Source organism: Hyla sarda, chromosome 1 (assembly GCF_029499605.1).
Source record: "Hyla sarda isolate aHylSar1 chromosome 1, aHylSar1.hap1, whole genome shotgun sequence".
In the NCBI taxonomy this organism is placed as follows: Eukaryota; Metazoa; Chordata; class Amphibia; order Anura; family Hylidae; genus Hyla; species Hyla sarda.
The window spans coordinates 441,545,897-441,568,482 of NC_079189.1; the positions used below are offsets into that span (position 1 = coordinate 441,545,897).

Sequence of the window (22,586 nt, forward strand, 5' to 3'; positions counted from 1 at the left end):
AACACAGCACCCACCCATATCTTCTTCTCTTGTCCGGATACTCTTTTTCGGTTAGTGGATTTTCTCCGGAATTCCTTCTCGGGTCCTTTGGACATATCTCCTTGTTGGCTTCTCCTACTGCTTTGTGACACAACTGATTACCTCTCACCAGGTGGGCGAGTATATCCTGCCCCCACCGGCCGGGAAGAAATCTGTAAAACGGTTGCCCGCTGCCTGTGCTATCCTATTAGGGAGTAGGAGCTTGGGACCGCAGGGTAAGGGAAACCCTAATGGGGTACAGCGGAGGGGGATGGGGGATGTCGTACATACTCACCTGCAGACACCATCTTATTCTTACCCTGAAGTCTTCAGACAGCTTATGGCCACGCTGCATCGAGCCAAGCTGCCAAAGCGAGGCAAGCAGAGGCAAGTGGGGGACCCGGACCCAGGGTACTACTACCAGGCACTGGCAGTTGGCAATAAGGGGTTGATGGCCCATACTCTATGCACTATGCCACTTTGTCGCATGCGTGAGAACAGGCACCGCCATGCTCCTGTCACCCTTCACCTGTAAAATAATGAAGAAGGAAAAATCTAACTAAACATTCCTAACTAAAATAATAAAATAATAGACCAGGTCTGGGAGCACCAGACCTGTGTCTTGCCTCCTATTGACACTAGGTAAAACAGATTACTTCATGGCAGGTGGGTGGGTATATCCTGCCAGGGAGGAACCAAATTTTTTCCCCTAGTGTCAGCACCTCCTAGTGGTACAGCATATACCCATGGTCCTGTGTCCCCCAATGAAGGCTACGAAGAGATTTCATGTTGAGTACAAAAAAAAAAAATCTACTTTTTATAGGTTGGACCTTATCTACAGAAAAAGCTGGTAATTACTCACCAGTAATTCCGTTTCCTCGTAGCCATGACAGCAGCACCAGAGAGATGGAATACTCTCCTAGGGACAGGAAACCTAGAGTACAAAAGGAAGTACAGCCCTCATATGCCTCAGTGAATTACCGACACCTAAGAAGAATCTTCCAACTGGTTAGCAAGCAATAATTTTAAATTGACCACTAGCCAGCACAAGTCTAATGCATAATGAAATAAACAAATGCTTTATTTTTTTTATTTTTTTTGCAACCCAACAGTGAACAACACCTCTTTAAACAAACATGCAAATGGTGAGAATAGGCTGTGGTGCTGTCGTGACTATGAGGAAACAGAATTACCAGTGAGTAATTATTACCTGCTTACCACCCCGTCACAACAGCACCACCAGAGAGAATACCAGAGAAGAATTAGGGTGGGACCACCGCCTGTAGGACCTTACAGCCAAAAGACAAAGATCACCAATGTTACATCTATAGTGGTGAAAAAATGTGTGTGGAGGTGGCCACTCTACAGATTTTAGCAATGGAGGCACCTTTTTTTCTGCCGACGAGGAAGCAACTGCTCGAGTGGAGCAGACACACCCCATTATAGTAAATGAGATCCATTGGGACCCATTATTGCCCGTTGTGCCTCATCTCAATAAAGGATGAAGAAAGAAAAAAAGAGCCTAATGGACGTTTAAGGTCAGGGCACAATGGCAGTGTGAAAGTAGCCTAAAATTTGTGTGTAGGGTTCTCTGGTGGATAAAGCTGCCAACTCCCCTACCCTTCTAGCTGATGTGGCCCTTTTAGCTATAAAAAAAAAATTATAAAAAAACTCTTTAGGAATAAAAGACAGAGGCTCAAAAGGTTCCCGGTAGAGGGAATTAAGAACCACTGTGAGGTCCCATGTTGGAGAAACCTGAGGACTGGATAACTGTAACCTGTTAACAGAACTAAAAAAAAAATCACAATCTAGGGATAGTTAGCAAACTTCTGACTAAATAGGGCCCTTAAAGAAGCAACATGAACCATGAGAGTGGCTGCTCTTGAGCTCTTTTCTAGTCCCTTCTGTAACAAGTCTAGAATAGCGGCAATGTTAGGCCTATTGAGGTCTAATGCAGAGGAATCTGACATGGAGATAAACTTATTCCAGATTCTGAAATAAATTTTAGAAGTCACCGGCTTCCTACTGCCCTGAAGTGTAGATATTACAGCATTTGAAAGACCCTTAGAGTGGAGGATTAGCCTCTCAAGAGCCAGGCCATCAGGTGAAGGTTGCGGGCATCTAGATGGATTATTGTCCTGACTGAAAAGAACCTGAATCTTCGGAAGAACCCATGGGTCTGTTAACGACATATGGGGAGATTTATCAAAACCTGTGCAAAGGAAAAGTTGTTCAGTTGCCCATAGCAACCAATGAGATTACTTCTTTCATTTTGCAGAGGCCTGGTTAAAAATGAAAAAAGCGAGCCAATTGGTTGCTATGGGAAACTTTTCGTCTGGACAGGATTTGATAAATCTCTCAGACAGGAGAACCATGCCCTCCTGGGCCAGAAGGGAGCAATTAAAGGGGTTATCTAGCATAAGGTGATTTTAGGATGTACCTGGCAGACAGTAATGGACATGCTTAGGAAGGATCTGCGCTTGTCTTGGGGCTAAATGGCTATGTTGTGAGATTACATAACACTGTGGCTAGCTTTTTGTGAACTAGTATTTCCTGTTTGACCTTTCTTTTTTTGACTACAAATCCCACAATTCCCAATTCCCATTACCCATTGAAACATAAATGAGCTGCACCAATTCAAATCAGTGTGGTTTTCAATCAGGGTGCCTACAACTGTTGCATTAGTTGCAGATTGATCGCTGCATCCATTGAAGCAGACAGGCTCCCTGTCATCAGCAGACTAGTAAGTCAGGTCTCGGCCGCATTGCAAGCTGGGAAAAATCTGAGACAACAGTCATTTTGTATGCTGGTAAAAATAAATATCGGAGTGAAAATCACAGAAGAATTGTGAGAAAACCGTCACACACAGGTACAGACACTATTATGGACTACTATAACTTCACAGCCCCTGTAGCATAGTCAAATAAAAAAAATTCCTGGAATACCCCTTTAAGATAACTGTCGCTTTATCCTCCTTGATTTTGATGACCCTGGGAATGAGTGCCAGGGGAGGGAAACCATAAGCTAAGTCCCAATCCCATTTCTGCGACAGTGCATTCACCGCCAGGGGTCTGCCTGCTGGGGACAGGGAGAAAAATTTGCTGAAATATCTATTCAGTCTGGTAGCAAACAGATCCACCTGTGGTCTGCCCCATAGGGCCCGAGATCTTCTGGAATATCTGCCACTCACCCTGATAAACCAAGTGACGACTCAGGAAGTCTGCTTTGGTGTTGAGCTCCCCTTTTAGATGTACTGCGGAGATCGATCTTAGCATCTTGGCCGAGTCTCTGCAAAGGTTAGAACCTGGAATGTTATTAGAGAAGAGCTTCCTGTGGTTCCTTGTCTATTAATGACGGACACAGTGGTGGCATTATCAGGAAAAATTTTTATATATATCGGTATACTGCCAACAACTCTTTGTAATTTGAAGATCTACCTAAAACCTCCTCTTCCCAGGACCCCTGGAAATTCATATCCCCTGCAAACGGGGAGCGGTATTTGAAAGAAAGTAGCGTTTTTTTCAATTCCTGGATAACCCCTTTAAGGTTTGCATGGACTGCAGAAGAAACAGACTGTGTCCTCTACCCCCCCCCCCCCCCAAAAGAGCTCATTCTGGATGGATTTAGTCGGTCAGTCATCCTCAAGGTTTAACACAGTGGGGGTAATTTATCAAAACCTGTGGAGAGGCAAAGTTGCCCAGTTGCCCATAGCAACCAATCAGCTTGCTTCTTACATTCTTAACAAGGCCTCTGAAAAATGAAAGAAGCAATCTGATTGGTTGCTATGGGCAACTGGGCAACTTTGCCTCTGCACTGGTTTTGATAAATCTCCCCCATTATGTACAGATCTTAATATAACAATCTCATCAGAATTGAAAAGAAAATGTTGTCGTCATTCCCGAGGATCTTCTACACATTCACCCTCTTCAACCTCCTGGACAATGGCACTGTCCTTAGAATCCCAAAAAAATATACAGTGTTAGCTTTCTTTATAACCTGTGTGCTAGTTGATCTGGTCAGAGATGGTGTAAAAGACAATGCAGTATGAATCTTGGTCTGAACAAATGTCTTTATCTCCCGCATTATGTCAGGACACTCATGTTTAACTACAGCCTAGGAGAACCCACAGTCAGAGGGGCTCTCATACATAAGAAAGAGCCACTCCTTAATTCAAATTGGCTGCGCTGTAGTGGCAGAGGTGATGTCAGATTCCAGTATTTCAGCCAGAAAGGGCAAAAGCAAAATCTTTCCAGCTGAAACGGACATCACCAGTAAGCCTCCCAATCATAATGGAAGTACTAGGCTGGAAGCCAAGAACCTCTACAGCAGTAACCCATGCACATCTGAGACCAAAAGGAGAGCATCACAGCTTTCATCTGGTCCCACCTCCATACTCCCGCTGCCAGACACCCACATTCAGCCGGACACCACCATGGGGAGCACAGGGAAGGCTTTCCATAAGTGAACCCAGTCTGTAAACAGATCCCAAGTAAGAAGCTCCATTCTTACAGGAGACCAACAGCCCTCTGCACAGGCAATCCCAGGGGAGCTGTCATTTAGACGACCAGTACTCTCAATATCCTTTTATTTACTGTTAAATATTACAGTACAAGGTGGGAAAATGTTGTGTTTTGGAGGAAGCAAAAATGGTTTTCCTGTCCTACTTTGCTTGTGAAACAGAGGTAGGAATAAATGAGGAGATTTATTGAAACTTGTGCAGAGGAAAAGTTGACCAGTTGCTCATAGCAACCAGATTTTTTTTTTTTTTAAAGGAAAGCAGCAAAGGCCTCTAAATAGTAAAAAAAAAAAAAAAAAAAAAAAAAAAACAACAACAATCTGATTTCTATTGGCAATTTGTCAGCTTTTCCTCTGCACAGGTTTTGATAAACAGCATATTTCAAGTTGCGGATGCATTGACGGCAGTCACAAGAGCGAGCTCCCTGCTGCGGCCGGGTAGCGTGCTGTTTATCTGCTTGTAGCAGCGGATTTCCTGCTGCAGAAACAGTGCCTGTTCCTGTGCCTAAAACAGACACACGAACAGACACACAAAGCTACCCAGCCACAGCAGGCAGCTTGCTCTGATGCTGATGCACTCTGTGTGACCCTACCTTTAACGACCTGCGCTGTACATATAAGGCGCGGCCGTGCAGAAGGTCTATGAAGCGAGCTCAGGAGCTGAACTTGCTTCATATCCGTTCGGTCCCGGCTGCTATCAGCAGCAAAGACCCGCGGCTAATGCTGGACACCGGTGATTGGGACAATGCCCGGCATTAACCCTCTAAAATGCTGAAAATACACTCCCAGCAGAGCTGATCGGGATCATGGCGGGGAAATCGCGATGTCCCGATCAGCTGAGAGGACAGCAGGAGGACCCTTACCTACCTCCTTGCCATTCAATTGGTTCTTCAATGCTCCAGTCAGCCTCAGCAGGTTGGAGCAATGGAGTACTGATAACACTAATCAATGGTATGCTATGGCATTGCATGTAATAGTCCCCTATGGGGACTACAAAATTGTGTAAAAAAAAATCAATAAATGTGATTTAACCTTCCCTATTAAAAGTTTGAATCACCTCCCTTTTCCCATAAAAAAAAAGTGTGTCCAGATTTGTTAATTTTTGGTCACTTTGTATACCCTAAATAAATGTATAGAAAGCGATCAAAAAGTCCCATCAAAACAAAAATGGTACCAATACAAACTACAGCTCATGGCGCAAAAAAATAGCCCATTACACAACCTTGTATAATGGAAAAAAGTTATAGGGGTCAGAAGAGGACATTTTTAAACATGCAAATTTTCCTACAAAAAGTTATAATTTTTAAAAAGTAGTAAAACAAAATCAAACCTATATAATTTGGGTATCATTGTAACCGTATGGACCTACAGAATAAAGATTATCACTTTTATCAAAAATTGCTCTGCGTAGAATCGGAAGCCCCCAAAAGTTACAGAAAGGAGATTATTTTTAAATTTTGCCCTACAAATATTTTTTTTCTGGTTTTACCGTAGATTTTGTGGTGAAAGGATTTGGAGGACATTAAAAAAGTACAATTGGTGGTGCAAAAAACAAGCCCTCGTATGGGTCTGTAGGTGGAAAATTGAAAGCGTTATGATTTTTAGAAGGCGAGGTGGAAAAAACGAAAGTGCAAAAATAAAATAAAAAAACTGTGTCCTTAAGGGGTTAGAGTAACTTTTTGCAGAAGAAAACTTCCCCCATTGCTGCTTGCAAAGTTGAAAAGTAAATAAAAACATGCTTAAGAGTCCTAGGCTCACAGAACTGCTGTTCTCAGGATTAGTGAAGGTTGATGGTTGGACTCTCACAAGTCAATGTTTTATGAACCAGCGATTGGCAGGTCATAAATTATAGTTGTTGGACAACACATAAAAAGGTAAAAAATTACATAAAAATGTAAGATGAGAGAGCTGAGCCCAGTGGTGTTTGGCACCTGAATGAAAGGAGAAAGTACTGGGAATACTGAGATAACAACATTAGGGTAGCCTAGCATACTTTACAGCTATCAGCAAGATTACATGACCCCTGGTTATTGAATCAATACTTTGCATTATGTGCCATACCGTTCCCAGACCAATGAGGAAACAGCATAGTGGTGGGTTTAAGAGGCTAATAAAGCCCTGTGCACTGCAATATACATGCCATTTTGGAGAGAGAAGGCTGAGAGTGAGCAGACAGTCCAGAAGAACTACTGAGAAAGCCTTCCCAAATCCAATCAAATTTCAAAGCAAGTGGAGCATATACATAATCTGTGGGCTGACCTCAGACAGTGAACTCCTGTCCCTGCAGTGCTGCGTAAAGTTGGTGGACTGCAAATGACAGTAATGCTTTAAAACTATGTAAACTATGTCAAACTTTGTTTTAAGCTTAGACTACACAATCTGAACTTGGACTAAACAGTCTAAAGATGCACAAGATTTTTAGACAGTCCAAGTTACTAAATCTGGTACATTTCTAGATTGCCTGGTCTAAGAATTAGAACAATTTTATTTAACTAGCCATATGTGTCAGGGAAAACTAGAAATAGGCATCTGCCATGGAGATGTGAAGTTATTATCTGCAGTACAGAACATGTTTAGCTGGAAGCCTCTAGTACCAATTTTGAATGCAAACATATATACAGGTTTTATTTTGGGAAAAGAAATGTAAATTTTTTTAATGAAATGACAATATAAAAATAATCTAATAATATTAACTATATAGTAAGCAAGATTTAATGTTCATATTAATATAACAAAATAGTGATATATATGTAATATTTGTTGGCGACATTACATATGTTTAAATTGCATTTTTAGCTCCAATACAATAGAATGGCAGACATCCTAGTATACAATTACAGTTGTGTATACTCTGTGCACCAATGCTGGGATTCTGACATTTGACTACAGAATTAAACATACTTTTGTGCGGAGCTAAGTTTAAAGTAAATATTCTGCATTGTCTTCAATCAATGTACTATTAAAAAACTCAAAAACTAAAAGCAAGTTTTACTTAGCAAATGATACATTATATTTTGTGATACTGACTTTAATAGGGCAGTCTAAGTTTCATATTAAAACACTTGATATGACATATAGATGAATGGTATGCACAGACCTAGGCATTTATTACTTCTGCATCAGCATTGCATTTTTTTTCTCCATTGCCATCTTGCTGACCGTCTCTATGTTCTTGCTTGGTTTCTGGGGCAGAAGTTATGTCATTTTTGGTATATTCCACTCTCTCAAATAGAACAAGAAGTTCACAATGTGGGGTTTGAGGAAAAAGGTCCACAGCCATAGCTCTGATAGGCCTGAATGGATGACCTTTTACACGATTTGAAGGAGCACGACACAGACTACGAAAGAAAAAAAAAAAAAAAAGAGGTAAATTATTATATATAAAGTATTCACATAGATGTACACATCAGCTGATTGTCGCAGGCCTGGCTGTGGTAACCCTTGGCGATCACCTATTCCTGCCCGGTGAAACTGTTGGTGGTGACAACTTGCTCAAAGTCAACTAAGTATTATGTGGGTCACGGTGGATAGGATGCTGTATATGGTCCGTAAACTAATTTTATTACAAGACTGGAGGCTCCATTTTGCATACTCTTCTTTTACTACTCAGGTGTTAGCAGCAAGGTATAATCACAAGGTACATAGAAAAAAACGTTACATATGCAAATAAGGTGTGTCAGGTAACCAATCAGGTGCTAGCATAGGTGATAAGAGACAAGGTAACATACAATACTTCCTCTTCTTTGCTGCTCCACTCAGAAGTTAAGTATTCATCAATTTTGCTCTTGTCTCATATACTTTTATAACGTTTTTTCTCACATTAATTCACACTATATATATATTGTGAGTATTATCATACATATATATATACATTCTACAGTTTTTCATCACCTTTTTGTCACTATACCAATACTGCCGTCCGTTCCATTATCCTCTTATCACCACATATAACATATATACACTTTCCCAAGCTTTCCCCTGGGTTTATCTTACTTTCGCTTCCTCACTCTTATCTCCGTTTCTTATACACTCCTCTTTCAAGAAAATACCCATTAATCTTCCCCTCGGTATCGCTGGTCTTGGCACCGCCGGACTTCTAGTGATATCACGTGAGCTGGTCCTCAGCTTCGCGCTCTTTCACCTCACGTTCTGTGACTGAAATTCCTGTCAGTCAGAACTTGGTTACTCCGGAGACAGCCGCGTCAGCATTAGCTAGTGCTTCTCAGTCATTCTTAGCCTGTGACGCCACCTACTGGTAAAAACCGGTATTTACCATCCAATATTGCGAATTGGATAGGAGAAATAGGTTTACTCCTTGTGTCTTATATATATATATATATATATATATAATTTAATCTATACATATATAATTCCCCATATATATTCTCCATATCATTCAGTATATATATATACTACAATATGGCTGACGAGGATACATCTAAGGATATGGGGTCCAATTGTAATTTTCAAATTATGGATGGCAACGCCATACAATCTATGGTGAACCTGTCGGTTCAAAATGCAATGTCCAGCATACCTGAAATTGTGGCTCAATCAGTAGCCTTGGTCATGTCCCATCCTAATTACCAAAAATCCCCCAAAGCTGGACCATCTACCCCGTCGGATCAATTTTGGTCCGCGGAGGATTCCACATCCAAACTAGCCAAAGGATGGGGGAAATCTGGGAAGGCCTCCCATAAACGGCCTATGCCCACTACCGGTCCTTCAAAATCTTATAAAAAGTCTAGAGTGACTAAGGATCAGGTCCCTTGTCCTGCTACTACAAAGAGCAGATATACTGATGCTAAAAAGTCGCATCCCATACCCTCCACCCGGGAGGAGAAACATGACAGCCGGGTTAAGAGAGCATCCCGTAGAGAGAAACCGGACTCTTACAACACTTCCCCTGACCAATCCTCATCTGAGGAAGGGGAGATTTCTGAGGGGTATTCAGACTCCGAGTATGAGGACATCTCTGAGAATGAGGAATCTCCAGTAACAACTGAGATCCCCAAGTCAGTTATTATGGACAGTGCGGGTACTCCGTACTTTGACCCCAGTCTACTTAAACACCCCCGTTCTGGGGAATGGGAACCTCAACCCCAGGTATCCCAATTTTTGAACCTTTGGGTAAGGAAACCCATTGATAAGGCTACCCGCAACAGACTACGGGCAGAATGCCCACGACCTAGTATCCCTAACAAACTATCCATTACTCCAGAGATCGATCCTCCACTGGTTAAATACCTTAATAATACGGGTAAAAACCCCAAAAAAGGAGTAGATCGGTCCTTCAGGACGATCCAAGACAGATTTTTGGACCTACTTGGCCCACTGGCAAAAATTTTAGACCTCACAGAGGAAGCCAATACCTCGGGTAACCCAGTGAATTTAGAGGTCCTAAAAGGCTGGGCTCAAAGGGCCCTATGCATTTTTGGTGGCATTAACACTACCATCTGCACTGAACGCAAGAGGTCCATCCTTTTAAAATTGGATCCACAATTAATTAACTTAGCTACAACAGAACCGGATTCCCCCACTGATGGACTCCTCTTCGGTGATGACTTCATCAAAGAGATAAATAAATATGTGTCTCTCTTTTCATCACTAAATAAAGCCCAATCTTCCCTCAAGAAGGTTTTTCAACCTCGGGTTTTACCCAGGGCTGGGAAAAGAAGGGGCAATTTTCCCAGCCGCCAGTCTCAGGAGAGACAATATAATCGTGCCCCCCCAAGACCAGACAGGTTCCAGAATCCTGCCCCTGCCTATCAACCCAGTCCCTTCTTCCCCACAAGAGGAAGACCATGGAGAGCCAGAGGTCACCGCGGATACCCCAGATCCAGACCCAACAACGGTAAGTCCTTATCCGATGTTTTCTTCCCCACTTCCATTAGGAGGAAGGATTGCATATTTTTCCCATACTTGGGCCATGGTAACATCCGACCCTTGGGTCCTAAACTCAATCCTAGGTTATCAGATAGAATTTGTCCAAACTCCAATTCAATGTTCAATTCCACAACCAATTCATTTCTCAGAGGAGAACAAATCCCTTATAGAGACAGAAATCAAGGAGTTGATTTCCAAAAATGCAATCATTCAGGTACCCTTACATTCTCAGGGTTTCCTGAGCAACCTTTTTCTAGTGAAAAAGAAGGACGGGGGATACAGACCTGTCATAAATCTAAAACATTTAAACAATTATGTGATCTATCAACATTTCAAGATGGAGGGCATCCACCTTTTGAGAGATCTGCTATTACCAGACGACTGGCTAGCGAAAATAGATCTCAAGGATGCATACCTCACAGTTCCAATACATCACGAATCTCAACCATACCTCCAATTTTTATGGAAGGATCAAAGATGGCAGTTCACCTGCCTACCATTCGGCCTATCCTCGGCCCCATGGTGCTTTACAAAGCTACTCAAACCAGTCGTGGCAGTTCTAAGAGCACGTGGAGTCCGTCTGATTATATATCTGGACGATATACTTCTTATGGCCCAATCTTTATCTCTAATTCGACTCCACATTCAATGGACTCTATCTCTTCTCTCCAATCTGGGCTTTATTATCAACACGGAAAAATCCATCCTTGCTCCCTCCAAGGAGGTAGAATTTTTGGGGTTCCTGATAAACACCCAATCTGCCCTACTCAGCCTCCCTTCCAGGAGGATGAAGACCATTCGGAGGGAAATTTATTCCATCCTAAACAAACAAACAGTCTCTCTTCGTTCCATAGCCCGGGTAGTGGGTCTCCTTTCTGCTTCAATCCAAGCAATTTTCCCAGCCCCGCTTCATTATCGAGCTCTCCAACGTCTAAAAGCGCATCATCTTCGAAACGGCTTAGGATATTCAGACGAAATAGCCCTAACCCCAGATACCAAAGAAGAACTTCTTTGGTGGCTAAAACATCTTCAAGTTTGGAATGGAAAGACTATCTTCAATTCTGTTCCAGATCTGATTATAGAATCAGATGCCAGTCGTTCAGGTTGGGGGGCCCGATGCGGATCCTCTTCAACAGGAGGAAAATGGTCTCCAGAAGAATCTCTATTCCACATCAACTGTTTGGAATTACTGGCAGGGTTCTTCGCTCTCAAGAGCTTTGCGAAGAACAGATCAGATTGTTGCATCCTCTTACGGATGGACAATATCTCCGCAGTACAGTATATCAACAAACTTGGTGGTACGAAATCTTTTCTTCTGGCCAACATCGCCAAAGATCTTTGGCACTACTGTCTTCACAGAAACATCACCATCAAGGCAGAATACTTACCAGGTCTTTCCAATATCATCGCGGACTGGAACTCCCGTTTCCTTACGGATTCCAGCGATTGGCAATTGGATCCTCAGATATTCAATCGCATCAATTCCTTGTGGGGTCCTTTCCTCCTAGACCTCTTTGCATCCCGATTGAATCGACAGATTCATCGCTTTTACAGCTGGCGTCCCGATCCGGAGGCAGAGGGCATAGATGCCCTCCTCCAACATTGGCCCTTGGAGAACCTTTATGCATTTCCTCCCTTTATCCTGATTCCGAGAGTTCTCCTTCTCATAAAATCTCAGAAATCAACAGTAACTCTCATCACTCCTTGGTGGCCAACACAATCTTGGTTCCCTCAGATTCTGGAAATGCTTATCGATTTCCCTCGCTTACTCCCTTCTCATCCTTTCCTACTTCGGGATTCTCTAGGGAACCCTCATCCTCTCATAACATCCAACAATCTTCTGTTGATAGCCTGGTGTGTTTCGGGTCACCAGACCCGGGTTTCGGACTTTCTAACTCATCTAGAGAAATCCTCTCAGACGCCTGGGCTCCAGGTACCAGATCTGCTTACAGATCAGCCTGGAAAATTTGGTCTGGTTGGTGCATGCAACGGGGTTTGGATCCCGTACATGCACCTTTAAATCATATTATAAATTTTTTATCTTCATCTTTTGATACGGGAAAAGCTTACCGTACCATAAACGTCTATAGATCAGCCATTTCCTTCTACCACGCTCCTATTAATTATATATCTGTGGGTAAACATCCCTTAATTTGTAAATTACTAAAAGGCATAAAATTCAGACGTCCACCATTACCCAGATACCAGTCTACCTGGGATGTGAATATTCTCTTGCAATATTTGAATTCCTTAGGTGATAACCATTCCCTTACATTAAAAGTACTATCTTTTAAATTAACGGCCCTCCTTTGCTTGATATCCCTTAAACGAATTTCGGATGTCAGAGCCTTAGATATATCTCACAGACAGTTCTTACCTGATGGTGTTCGTTTTTCTATATACAGACGTACTAAAACTTCTCTTCATTCAGTATTCTATCCATCTTTCCCTCAACAGACACATCTCTGTGTAGTTTCATGCCTACAGGCTTACGAACAAAGAACACAATCTTTCCGTAACCCTTCTGACACTCAATTACTCATTTCCTTCTGTAAACCTTACCGTCCTGTTTCATCCCCTTCTTTGGCCAGATGGATGAAGCAGATTATGCAATTGGCAGGTATTGACATTTCTATCTTTAAAGCCCACTCCTCCAGAGGAGCCATGTCCACTAAGCTGAAACAATCAGGGGTATCCCTTTCGGATATTCTTAAAGCCGCCAATTGGAGTTCCGAATCAACTTTTAAAACCTTTTATTTCAGACCAGACTCGCATGTTTCTATGGCAATTGTTTAAACTTGTATATATCCTGTCATATTTTTATTCAAGTTTCCTTTCTATAGCTTTAAACTTGCAAAATGGAGCCTCCAGTCTTGTAATAAAATTGGGGATTTTCCTAGTCCCTTATGACGGAAAATATAGATTTTATTAAAGACAGGAGGCGAACATTTTCCCTCCCTTTATCCCTTCCCTTTATTATTATTATATTATCTTTGTTCTTTCAGTGTAACTTTTGGTTTGACAATTATCTTCGAGTCAACAGAACACTTGGCTACCTACATCTTCTAGGACTTGTTTCCAGTTCATAAAGTTGCTCCAGTTCATCGCTCAAAGGAACTTTTCCTCCACGTGATTTCCAACCTCAAGAACAAAAAATTTTTTGTGTGGACTTTACTCCATCTATATATATTTTCTTGTTTACCAACAAGTGGACTTTAGCGTTTTTTCCTGTTATGTTTTAGGTTTATGCTATACTATATCGTTATACTGTGACATCAAAGAAGAGGAAGTATTGTATGTTACCTTGTCTCTTATCACCTATGCTAGCACCTGATTGGTTACCTGACACACCTTATTTGCATATGTAACGTTTTTTTCTATGTACCTTGTGATTATACCTTGCTGCTAACACCTGAGTAGTAAAAGAAGAGTATGCAAAATGTTCGCCTCCTGTCTTTAATAAAATCTATATTTTCCGTCATAAGGGACTAGGAAAATCCCCAATTGCGGTGCATTGACTAAATTCCTAACTGCTATGGAATTTATCACTTAGGTTAATTGGCTGGTTAATCTGAAAAAGAGGCTGTATCGCAGGCGGAATGCTCTGCACAAGTTTGAGAAGCTGTGGGGAATGTGGCTGAAGGAGTCCGGACTAGCTTCTAAAGAAGTGCGGAGGTTTCGTATGGGATTAGTTTAACATCCAAACCCGGGACATCTTAATTTTTTTTCTCTTCATCTCCTCTCTGTTTCTTAAGCTATTTTGCTACTTAAGGTGCACCTAGTGCATCTTTCTCTTTTTCTTTGTTTAGTCTCCCCTAGTGTGCTGTCTGCTGGAGACTATTTATGGCTTTGCAGATGTATATCCTTTTGTACCCCTTTCTTGCACATTTGATACTTGTCTACTCATTTTGTTCCTTTTGGTTATGTGTGGGGGGCGGGGTTAGGTTTGTGGCATGGGCCTCCCCGCTTGGGGTCCCACGGTTTGTCTTTTAGAAAAAGTGTGTAAATAAAAACGTTTAATTGAAAAAAAAAAAAAGTATTATATGGGTCGCGCTGAGCCCACTCTTATAAAGATGGATCCTGAACAATTTCATCCCCCCAAATGCAGTATTAGTGAAAAAATTATAAATATATACTGGGTCCTGATCAGCTTACATGATGGCCGAAGGGTCCCTACCTGCCTCCATGCAGTCTGTTGTCTTCTCTGTTGCTCCAGGCTAGAGCAGCAGAGCCCAGGTAACACCGATCAATGCTGTACAAAAGCACAGCATTGATCAGTGTTAGCAATCTAAATATTGCATATAAAAAAAGTGTGAAAAAAATACATATTTATAAAGTAATAAATATAATAGGTAAGAAATGTGAATAAATGCCCCCCCCCCAATAGTTTAAATCACCCCCTTTTTCCTATTTTTCAAATAAAATTATGTAAAATATAAACAAACATATGTGAAACCTGTGCATGCATAAATGTCCGAACTTGTAAAATATAACATTAATTAAACCCCACAGTGAATGGCGTAGACGTAAAAAAAATATCAAAGTCAAGATTTGCTGATTTTTGGTAATTTCCTATACCATAAAAAATTATAAAAAGCGATCAAAAAGTGCCATCAAAACAAAAATGGTATCGATAAAAACAAGAATAAAAAAAAAAAAGTTAAATGGCTCAGAAGAGGACAATTTATAAAAAAAACTCCCGTTTCTAAAAAGATATGCCCTATCCTAAGGATAGGGGATAAGGGTCAGATTGAAGAGGGGTCCGACCGCTGGGACACCACACGATCTCCCACACTGCACCCCAGCTCTCTGCATGAAAACAGCCGTGTCGACCATAGCATGAAGCTGCGTCTGACTCTCATGCTCCATGCAGCTTTAAGGCAGAGCCGGTGATTGCCAAAAACTACTATAGTATGCTTACGAGCATGCCTAAACTGTATTCACTTGGTATGTGCCATCAGTCTCTGCATTTGTCTCTTCTATACATATTTCAGCCCAGATTTATCAATGCTGTTAAAAAGCTGGACAGCGTAAACTGAAACTAGACAATTTAAAGATGTGGCAAATTTATCACAGTGGCTCACACTATTTGATCAATTTGGTACAGCTTATAATGACTAGTTTCAGTTTTAGACCTTTAAATCTAATTTTTTTTAAGTTTAGGCAGCAGAAGAAACAAAAACGGAACTTATTCCAAGCGCCAGATCCCTTGAGATAGTCAGTCTAACAAAGTAGACCAATTTCCATAAAAAATAACATTTATTCCAAGCATAGATCAACGCGTTTCAGACCCGAAACGGGCCCTGTATCAGGACAGAATGCTTCGTCCTCTGTTCCCTAAGGAACCGGCCTCATGGTCCCTCCGTTGTTATTGCTGCTTCCAGGAAGCAGCAATAACAACGGAGGGACCATGAGGCCGGTTCCTTAGGGAACAGAGGACGAAGCATTCTGTCCTGATGAAGGGCCCGTTTCGGGTCTGAAACGCGTTGATCTATGCTTGGAATAAATGTTCTCTTTTATGGAAATTGGTCTACTTTGTTAGACTATCTCAAGGGATCTGGTGCTTGGAATAAGTTCCGTTTTTGTTTCTTCTGCTGCCTACACCATTAACGGACCAGACGCTGCCTGGGATCGGGGGAATCAAGCTGCAGGATCCCATTTTATGATATATGCGATATCAGATGTTGTGCTCTGAGCGCAACACTACAGGGTGAGTGTTATTACCAGCATCTCCCTACCTGTGCCTAACGTACTTCACCAGGGGCGCTATTGTGTTCCCTTTTTTCTCTTTTTATCTTAAATTTTTTTTAAGTTGGCTTTAAAAAGCTACAAAGAAATGTTAATGAATTTTGGCAGTGTGTCACATTTTTAAGCCACACCCCTTGTCAAGTGAGCCGCTAAGAGTGTCTAAACACTTAATAAATGTGTTTTACAAGAATTTGTGCAAAGATGCAGTGCAATTTTCGCCAAAATCTAGCAAAGTAAAGATTGATGAATCAGGCCCCATATTTGCTTCAATCTAGCAGGAATCAGGTACTTAAAAGTGCTGTATAAAAGACGATTCAATATGCTACAAAATAAAAAAAGTGTATGATACTAGACAGTTTTTCTGGGAAATAAGGAAAATGATTTATAGCTACAATTAGTATTATGTGTATTTCAATGGTATAACTTACTCTACAAAGTTGTTCAAGGCAGCTTTTGGATTGCAGGAGACATAGATCAGACGTTTGAGGTGTTCAGCTCTTCGGATTGCAATAACTACTTTGGAATCTGAAAATGTTTCATAACAGTTAAACACCTTGTTGGAGAAATACAGTCATGTATACATACAGAATAAGATGTCTCTATGAAAAATAGAAGGCTGGAGAAAATACATCACAATTTTATGGGTTACATTCAAGTTGTACAAAATATTCTCCGTGTAAATAATAAAAATAAATGCATTACATACATTATTATTTTTTGTATTTCTTTGGAAATAACATAATTTGAAGTACTGTCAGGCACATTCCAGAATGTTTTTCTTTTTCTTTATCTGACATTCTGATGTTCAGGACCTGATACCTAAACAATTATTGTTGTGTCAAGTTGCACAACAACATCAGGTGAGCAGAGCTCCTCCCATCGGCCAAACACACTTAAAAAGTCAATACATTAGAAAGTGATCTGTCTTTTTTTTAATCTTTTTAACATGACTATTACATGGCAACCAGATAAGAAAAACAGTTTGGTACCATGTAAGGTAAAAAAAAAGCAATACTGCTCTTCATAGGAGAAACAAAATAACAGTCTAAGTTTTCTTGAAAGATTGCTCATTTATTTCGGCAAGTTCATTCAGACACCAGAATGTCTGCATGCAGAATTCCGCTGCTAAAATTCTGCATTGCACAGTCCGGAAAAAATATACAGTACAGACCAAAAGTTTGGACACACCTTCTCATTCAAAGAGTTTTCTTTATTTTAATGACTATGAAAATTGTAGATTCACACTGAAGGCATCAAAACTATGAATTAACACAAGTGGAATTATAGACATAACAAAAAAGTGTGAAACATCTGAAAATATGGCATATTCTAGGTGGAAAGAGTCCCCAAGTGCAGTCACAAGAACCATCAAGAGCTACAAAGAAACTGGCTCACATGCGGACCACCCCAGGAAAGGAAGACCAAGAGTCACCTCTGCTGCGGAGGACAAGTTCATCCGAGTCACCAGCCTCAGAAATCGCAGGTTAACAGCAGCTCAGATTAGAGACCAGGTCAATGCCACTCAGAGTTCTAGCAGCTGAACAACTAGAACAACTGTTAAGAGGAGACTGTGTAAATCAGGCCTTCATGGTAGAATATCTATTAGGAAACCACTGCTAAGGACAGGCGACAAGCAGAAGAGACTTGTTTGGGCTAAAGAACACAAGGAATTGACATTAGACCAGTGGAAATCTGTGCTTTTGTCTGATGAGTCCAAATTTGAGATCTTTGGTTCCAACCACCGTGTCTTTGTGCGACGCAGAAAAGGTGAACGGATGGACTCTACATTAGGGATCGACCGATTATCGGTATGGCAGATATTATCGGCCGATAATCACGATTTTGGGCATTATCGGCAATTACCTTGCCGATAAGCCGATAATGCCCCGCCACCCCACCGCGACCGCCCCCCCCTCCCGACCCGCCGCACCGCGACCGCTCCCGACCCGCCACACCGCGACCACTCCCGACCCGCCGCACCGCGACCGCTCCCCCCCGACCCAACGCACCGCGACCGCTCCCCCCACTGTGATGCTGGGCGGTATACCGGTATGGATTTTTGCCCATATCGCTATACCGGTCGGGCCCCTCCCCCCCCCTCCGAGTCAATAAAAAAAAATTTAACTTACCCATAATGGGGGTGGTCCGGGCCATCCATCATTCCTGTAGTGTCCGGGGGCGTTGCGGGTGGAGGGTGAACCGGTCCGGGCTGTCGTCCTTCTCCGGCGGTCATCTTCTCCACTCCGGGCAGGCTCCGGCCTAGTAGCTGCATAGACGCCGCTATGCCGTGACGTCAGGTGCGTCGCTGCGCCGCGGCGTCTATGCAGCGTACTAGGCCGGAGCCTGCCCGGAGTGGAGAAGATGACCGCCGGAGAAGAAGGACAGCCCGGACCGGTTCACCCTCCACCCGGAATGCCGCCGGACACTACAGGAAGGATGGATTGCCCGGACCACCCTGACAGGTAGGGGGAGAGAAGCGGGTGGTGGCGGCAGCGGCCTATGGCACCGCAAAAGCCACTGCAGTGCATTGATTTAAAGCGCCCGCTTTAAATCAATGACCTGCAGCGGTGTCGAGGGGGGATAAATAGCCGATAACTTATACCGGAATATCGAAATAAGTTATCGGCTATCGGCCCTAACCTCCACCGATTATCGGTATCGGCCCTAAAAAAAACGATATCGGTCGATCCCTACTCTACATGCCTGGTTCCCACCGTGAAGCATGGAGGAGGAGGTGTGCTGGTATGGGGGTGCTTTGCTGTTGACATTGTTGGGGATTTATTCAAAATTGAAGGCATACTGAACCAGCATGTCTACCACAGCATCTTGCAGCGGTATGCTATTCCATCCGGTTTGCGTTTAGTTGGACCATCATTTATTTTTCAACAGGACAGTGACGCCAAACACCTCCATCCTGTGTAAGGGCTATTTGACCAAGAAGGAGAGTGATGGGGTGCTGCGCCAGATGACCTGGCCTCCACAGTCACCAGACCTGAACCCAATGAAGGCAAAAGGGCCAACAAGTGCTAAGCATCTCTGGGAACTCCTTCAAGACTGTTGGAAGACCATTTCAGGTGACTACTTCTTGAAGCTCATCAAGAGAATGCCAAGAGTGTGCAAAGCAGTAATCAAAGCAAAAAGGTGTCTACTTTGAAGAACCTAGAATATGACATATTTTCAGTTGTTTCACACTTTTTTGTTATGTCTATAATTTTGATGCCTTCAGTGTGAATCTACAATTTTCATAGTCATGAAAATAAAGAAAACTCTTTGAAGGAGGTGTGTCCAAATTTTTTTTTTATAACAAATTTTTATTTAATTTAGAAACGGGATCCATTATTGTGAGTGGGGCAGTGAGAAAAGAGAGAGCTGCAGACATCACAACATTGGTATGTACAATTTTATGTGATAGATTTAAACTTGAATTAAAGATGACTGTAAAGTGTCATATAATTTTGTTAAAAATCTAAAGTTTTACCTTTTTATTTAGTGTCATTAGCATTTTTAAATCCTTAAAAATATGTTAAAAGTGTATAAATCTGTTTTGCTAACTCTCACTGCTTTTATCTTTCATTACAGATTTAAAATTGCTGTCTGAGCTGTCAAATGTCAGTATGTTAAGTGGCAAAACCCCAAATTTAACTGGCCAGACCACAAACTCAATAGGCAAAACCCCAAACTCAATTGCCAATTAAGTTTGGGGTTTTGCCTATTGAGTTTGTGGTCTGGCCAATTAAGTTTGTGCTTTTGCCACTTAACATACTGACATTTGACAGCTCAAGCCAGCAATTTTAAATCTGTAATGAAAGATAAAAGTAGCAAGAGTTAGCGAAACAGATTTATACACATTTAACATTTTAATTATTTAAAAAATGCTAATGACATTAAATTAAAAGGTTAAACTTTATGTATTTAATAAAATTACATATGACACTATACAGTCACCATTAATTCAAGTTGAAATCTATCACATATAATTATACCTACCTGTCTTCCATTGTTGTGATGTCTGAGGCTTTCTTTTCTCACTGCCTTGCTCCCAAAAATGGCTCCCTACGTCCCTAAATTAAATAAAAATTTGTTATAAAAAAATGTATTGGTTACCTACAATTACTAGCATTCATACAGCATCACTCCTGTTCCTTTTTTTGGGGATAACCTACGAAATTTAACAAAAAAAACGCAATGTACATCCTTTTTAGCGATCTTTAAAGCTTAAAAAAGGAGCTGATCATGTGGAATTCTGCAGGAAAATCTGAAATTTCTGCACACATTCTGCATGAATTCCGCACTTCAAACGTACGTCGTGTTAATGCGGCCTTAAAAGGTTTTCTAACTGCTGTAATGTTGTTGGTCTTACTAAGGGCAGACTAAACAGGCCAAATGGTTCTTATCTGCTGACACATTCTATGTTTCTAAGAGGAACAAAAATTATTTTCTGGCAACCTCACCTGACATGTATAATGGAGAGTACAGTACATTTGGTGAAACCACTATGGGAACTATGGTCTATTTTGGTCTAGTTTGCACCATGTTTTTGTTTACATTTAAAATATACATGTCATACTGTTGAAAGGGATAAAAAAAAATTATATGTTAAACCAAAGATTAACCCCTTATGGACACAGCCACGATACTCCAGCCCCTGTATTGCCCCCGTCATCAGCCACGGAACGTTCTTTGCCGATCATTAACATAACATTTTCATAGTTCGGACATTTACACACACCCCGGTAGCAAATATGTTTATTATTTTTTAATTTATATTTTTAACACTTTTTGGTGTAAAATAGGAAAAAGGGTCATTTAAAAAGGAGATTTTTATGCTTATCGTAAAAACTCTCTTTCTCGAAGGATCCATTGGGGGACACAGACTATGGGTATATGCTGCCGTCTCTAGGAGGTTCGACACTATGGCAACAAGAAAAGTCAGCTCCTCCCAGCAGGGTATACCCGCCCACAGGCACCGACCGACAGGTCCAGAAAAAAACCACAGACTGTCCGAGCAACCAGAAGAAAAAGTAACTGAAACACACCCTCGGTCAGATGACTGAAATAGAAACACCAGAACAGGGTGGGAGCTGTTTCCCCCAATGGATCCTTCGAGAAAGAGATTTTACGGTAAGCATAAAAATCTCCTTTTCTCAATAGGCTCCATTGGGGGAAACAGACTATGGGACGTACCAAAGCAGTCCCTTGGGTGGACAAGGAAATCAGTCAGGTGGACGGCTGGACCACCGCCGCCTGCAACACCTTATGGCCCAGACTAGCATCAGCTGATGGAAAGGTATGAATCTGGTAGAACCTTGCGAAAGTGTGCAAAGACGACCATGTGGCCGCTTTACAGATCTGCGAGGCTGAAGCCTTGTTGCGGAGGGCCCAGGATGCCCCGACAGAATGGGTGGAATGAGCCAAAACCCTGAGGGATGGGATCTTCCCCTTGCAGCGGTAAGCTTCCGAAATAGCAGATCGGATCCACCGAGAAATGGTGGCCTTGGAAGCAGGTTGTCCTTTACGACAACCTTCCAGAAGAACAAAAAAGGAGTCACACTGCCGAAAGGAAGAAGTGACAGAGATAGGTCAGAACAGCCCTCACCACATCAAGTTTGTGGAGCAAACGCTCCCTGGGATGAGAAGGGGCTGGACAAAAGGACGGCAGGACGATGTCCTCATTGAGATGAAAGGCCGAAACCACCTTAGGTAAGAAGGATGGATCAGGACGGAAAACAACTTGTCCTGGTGTACAACCAGGAAGAGAGAGCGGCAGGAGAGAGCTGCCAGCACTGACACCCTCCTAATAGAGGTAATAGCAATAAGCAAGCCACCTTCCAGGAAAGGAGGCGAAGAGGAATGTCCCTGAGAGGTTCAAAAGGAGCGCCTTGCAGGGCACCTAAGACCAAGTTAAAGTCCCAAGGGGGGAGAAAGGGACCGATAAGGAGGGGCAGCGTGTGCAACTCCCTGAAGAAGGTCTGGACATGAGAATTGGACGCCAGAGGACGTTGAAAAAGAATGGAAAGGGCCAAAACTTGACCCTTAAAGGGAGCTGAGAGCCAACCCTTGTTCCAGCCCCGACTGCAAAAAGGAAAGGAGTCGGGGAAAGGAAAACACGACCGGAGAAAAAGGCCGAGTTTCACACCAACGAAAATAAAACCGCCAGGTACGGTGGTAAATTGTCACAGAGGAGGGCTTGCAAGCACTGAGCATGGTGCAAATCACTTGGGAAGAGAAACCTCGGCTCCTTAGAACCGCGATCTCAACGCCACGCCGTCAAAAGCAGAGACGGTAAATTGGGGTGGCAGAGGGGACCTTGAGATAGGAGGTCTGGATGAGGGGGAAGGCGCAGCGGTACGTCATTCAGGAGCCTGACCGTGTCAACGTACCATGCCCTCCGGGGCAAGTCTGGGCCACGAGAATGGCGG

General features: G+C 42.3%; 1 protein-coding gene across 2 annotated transcripts in view; it reads right to left on the bottom strand.

Moving 5' to 3' along the window:
* Positions 1-7,118: 7,118 nt before the first annotated feature.
* Positions 7,119-22,586, bottom strand: part of TRMT2A (tRNA methyltransferase 2 homolog A) — a 65,360-nt gene continuing 49,892 nt past the window's right edge. The window contains exons 11-12 of one of the 2 annotated variants that reach the window (XM_056532692.1): positions 16,596-16,692; positions 7,119-7,871 (exon numbers count right to left, since the gene is read on the bottom strand). In XM_056532692.1, the coding sequence (XP_056388667.1) occupies positions 7,631-7,871; positions 16,596-16,692 (338 nt within the window). In that variant the 3' untranslated portion in view covers positions 7,119-7,630. The remainder of the gene's footprint in view (positions 7,872-16,595; positions 16,693-22,586) is intronic. The other variant, XR_008846661.1, reaches the window with a different exon arrangement.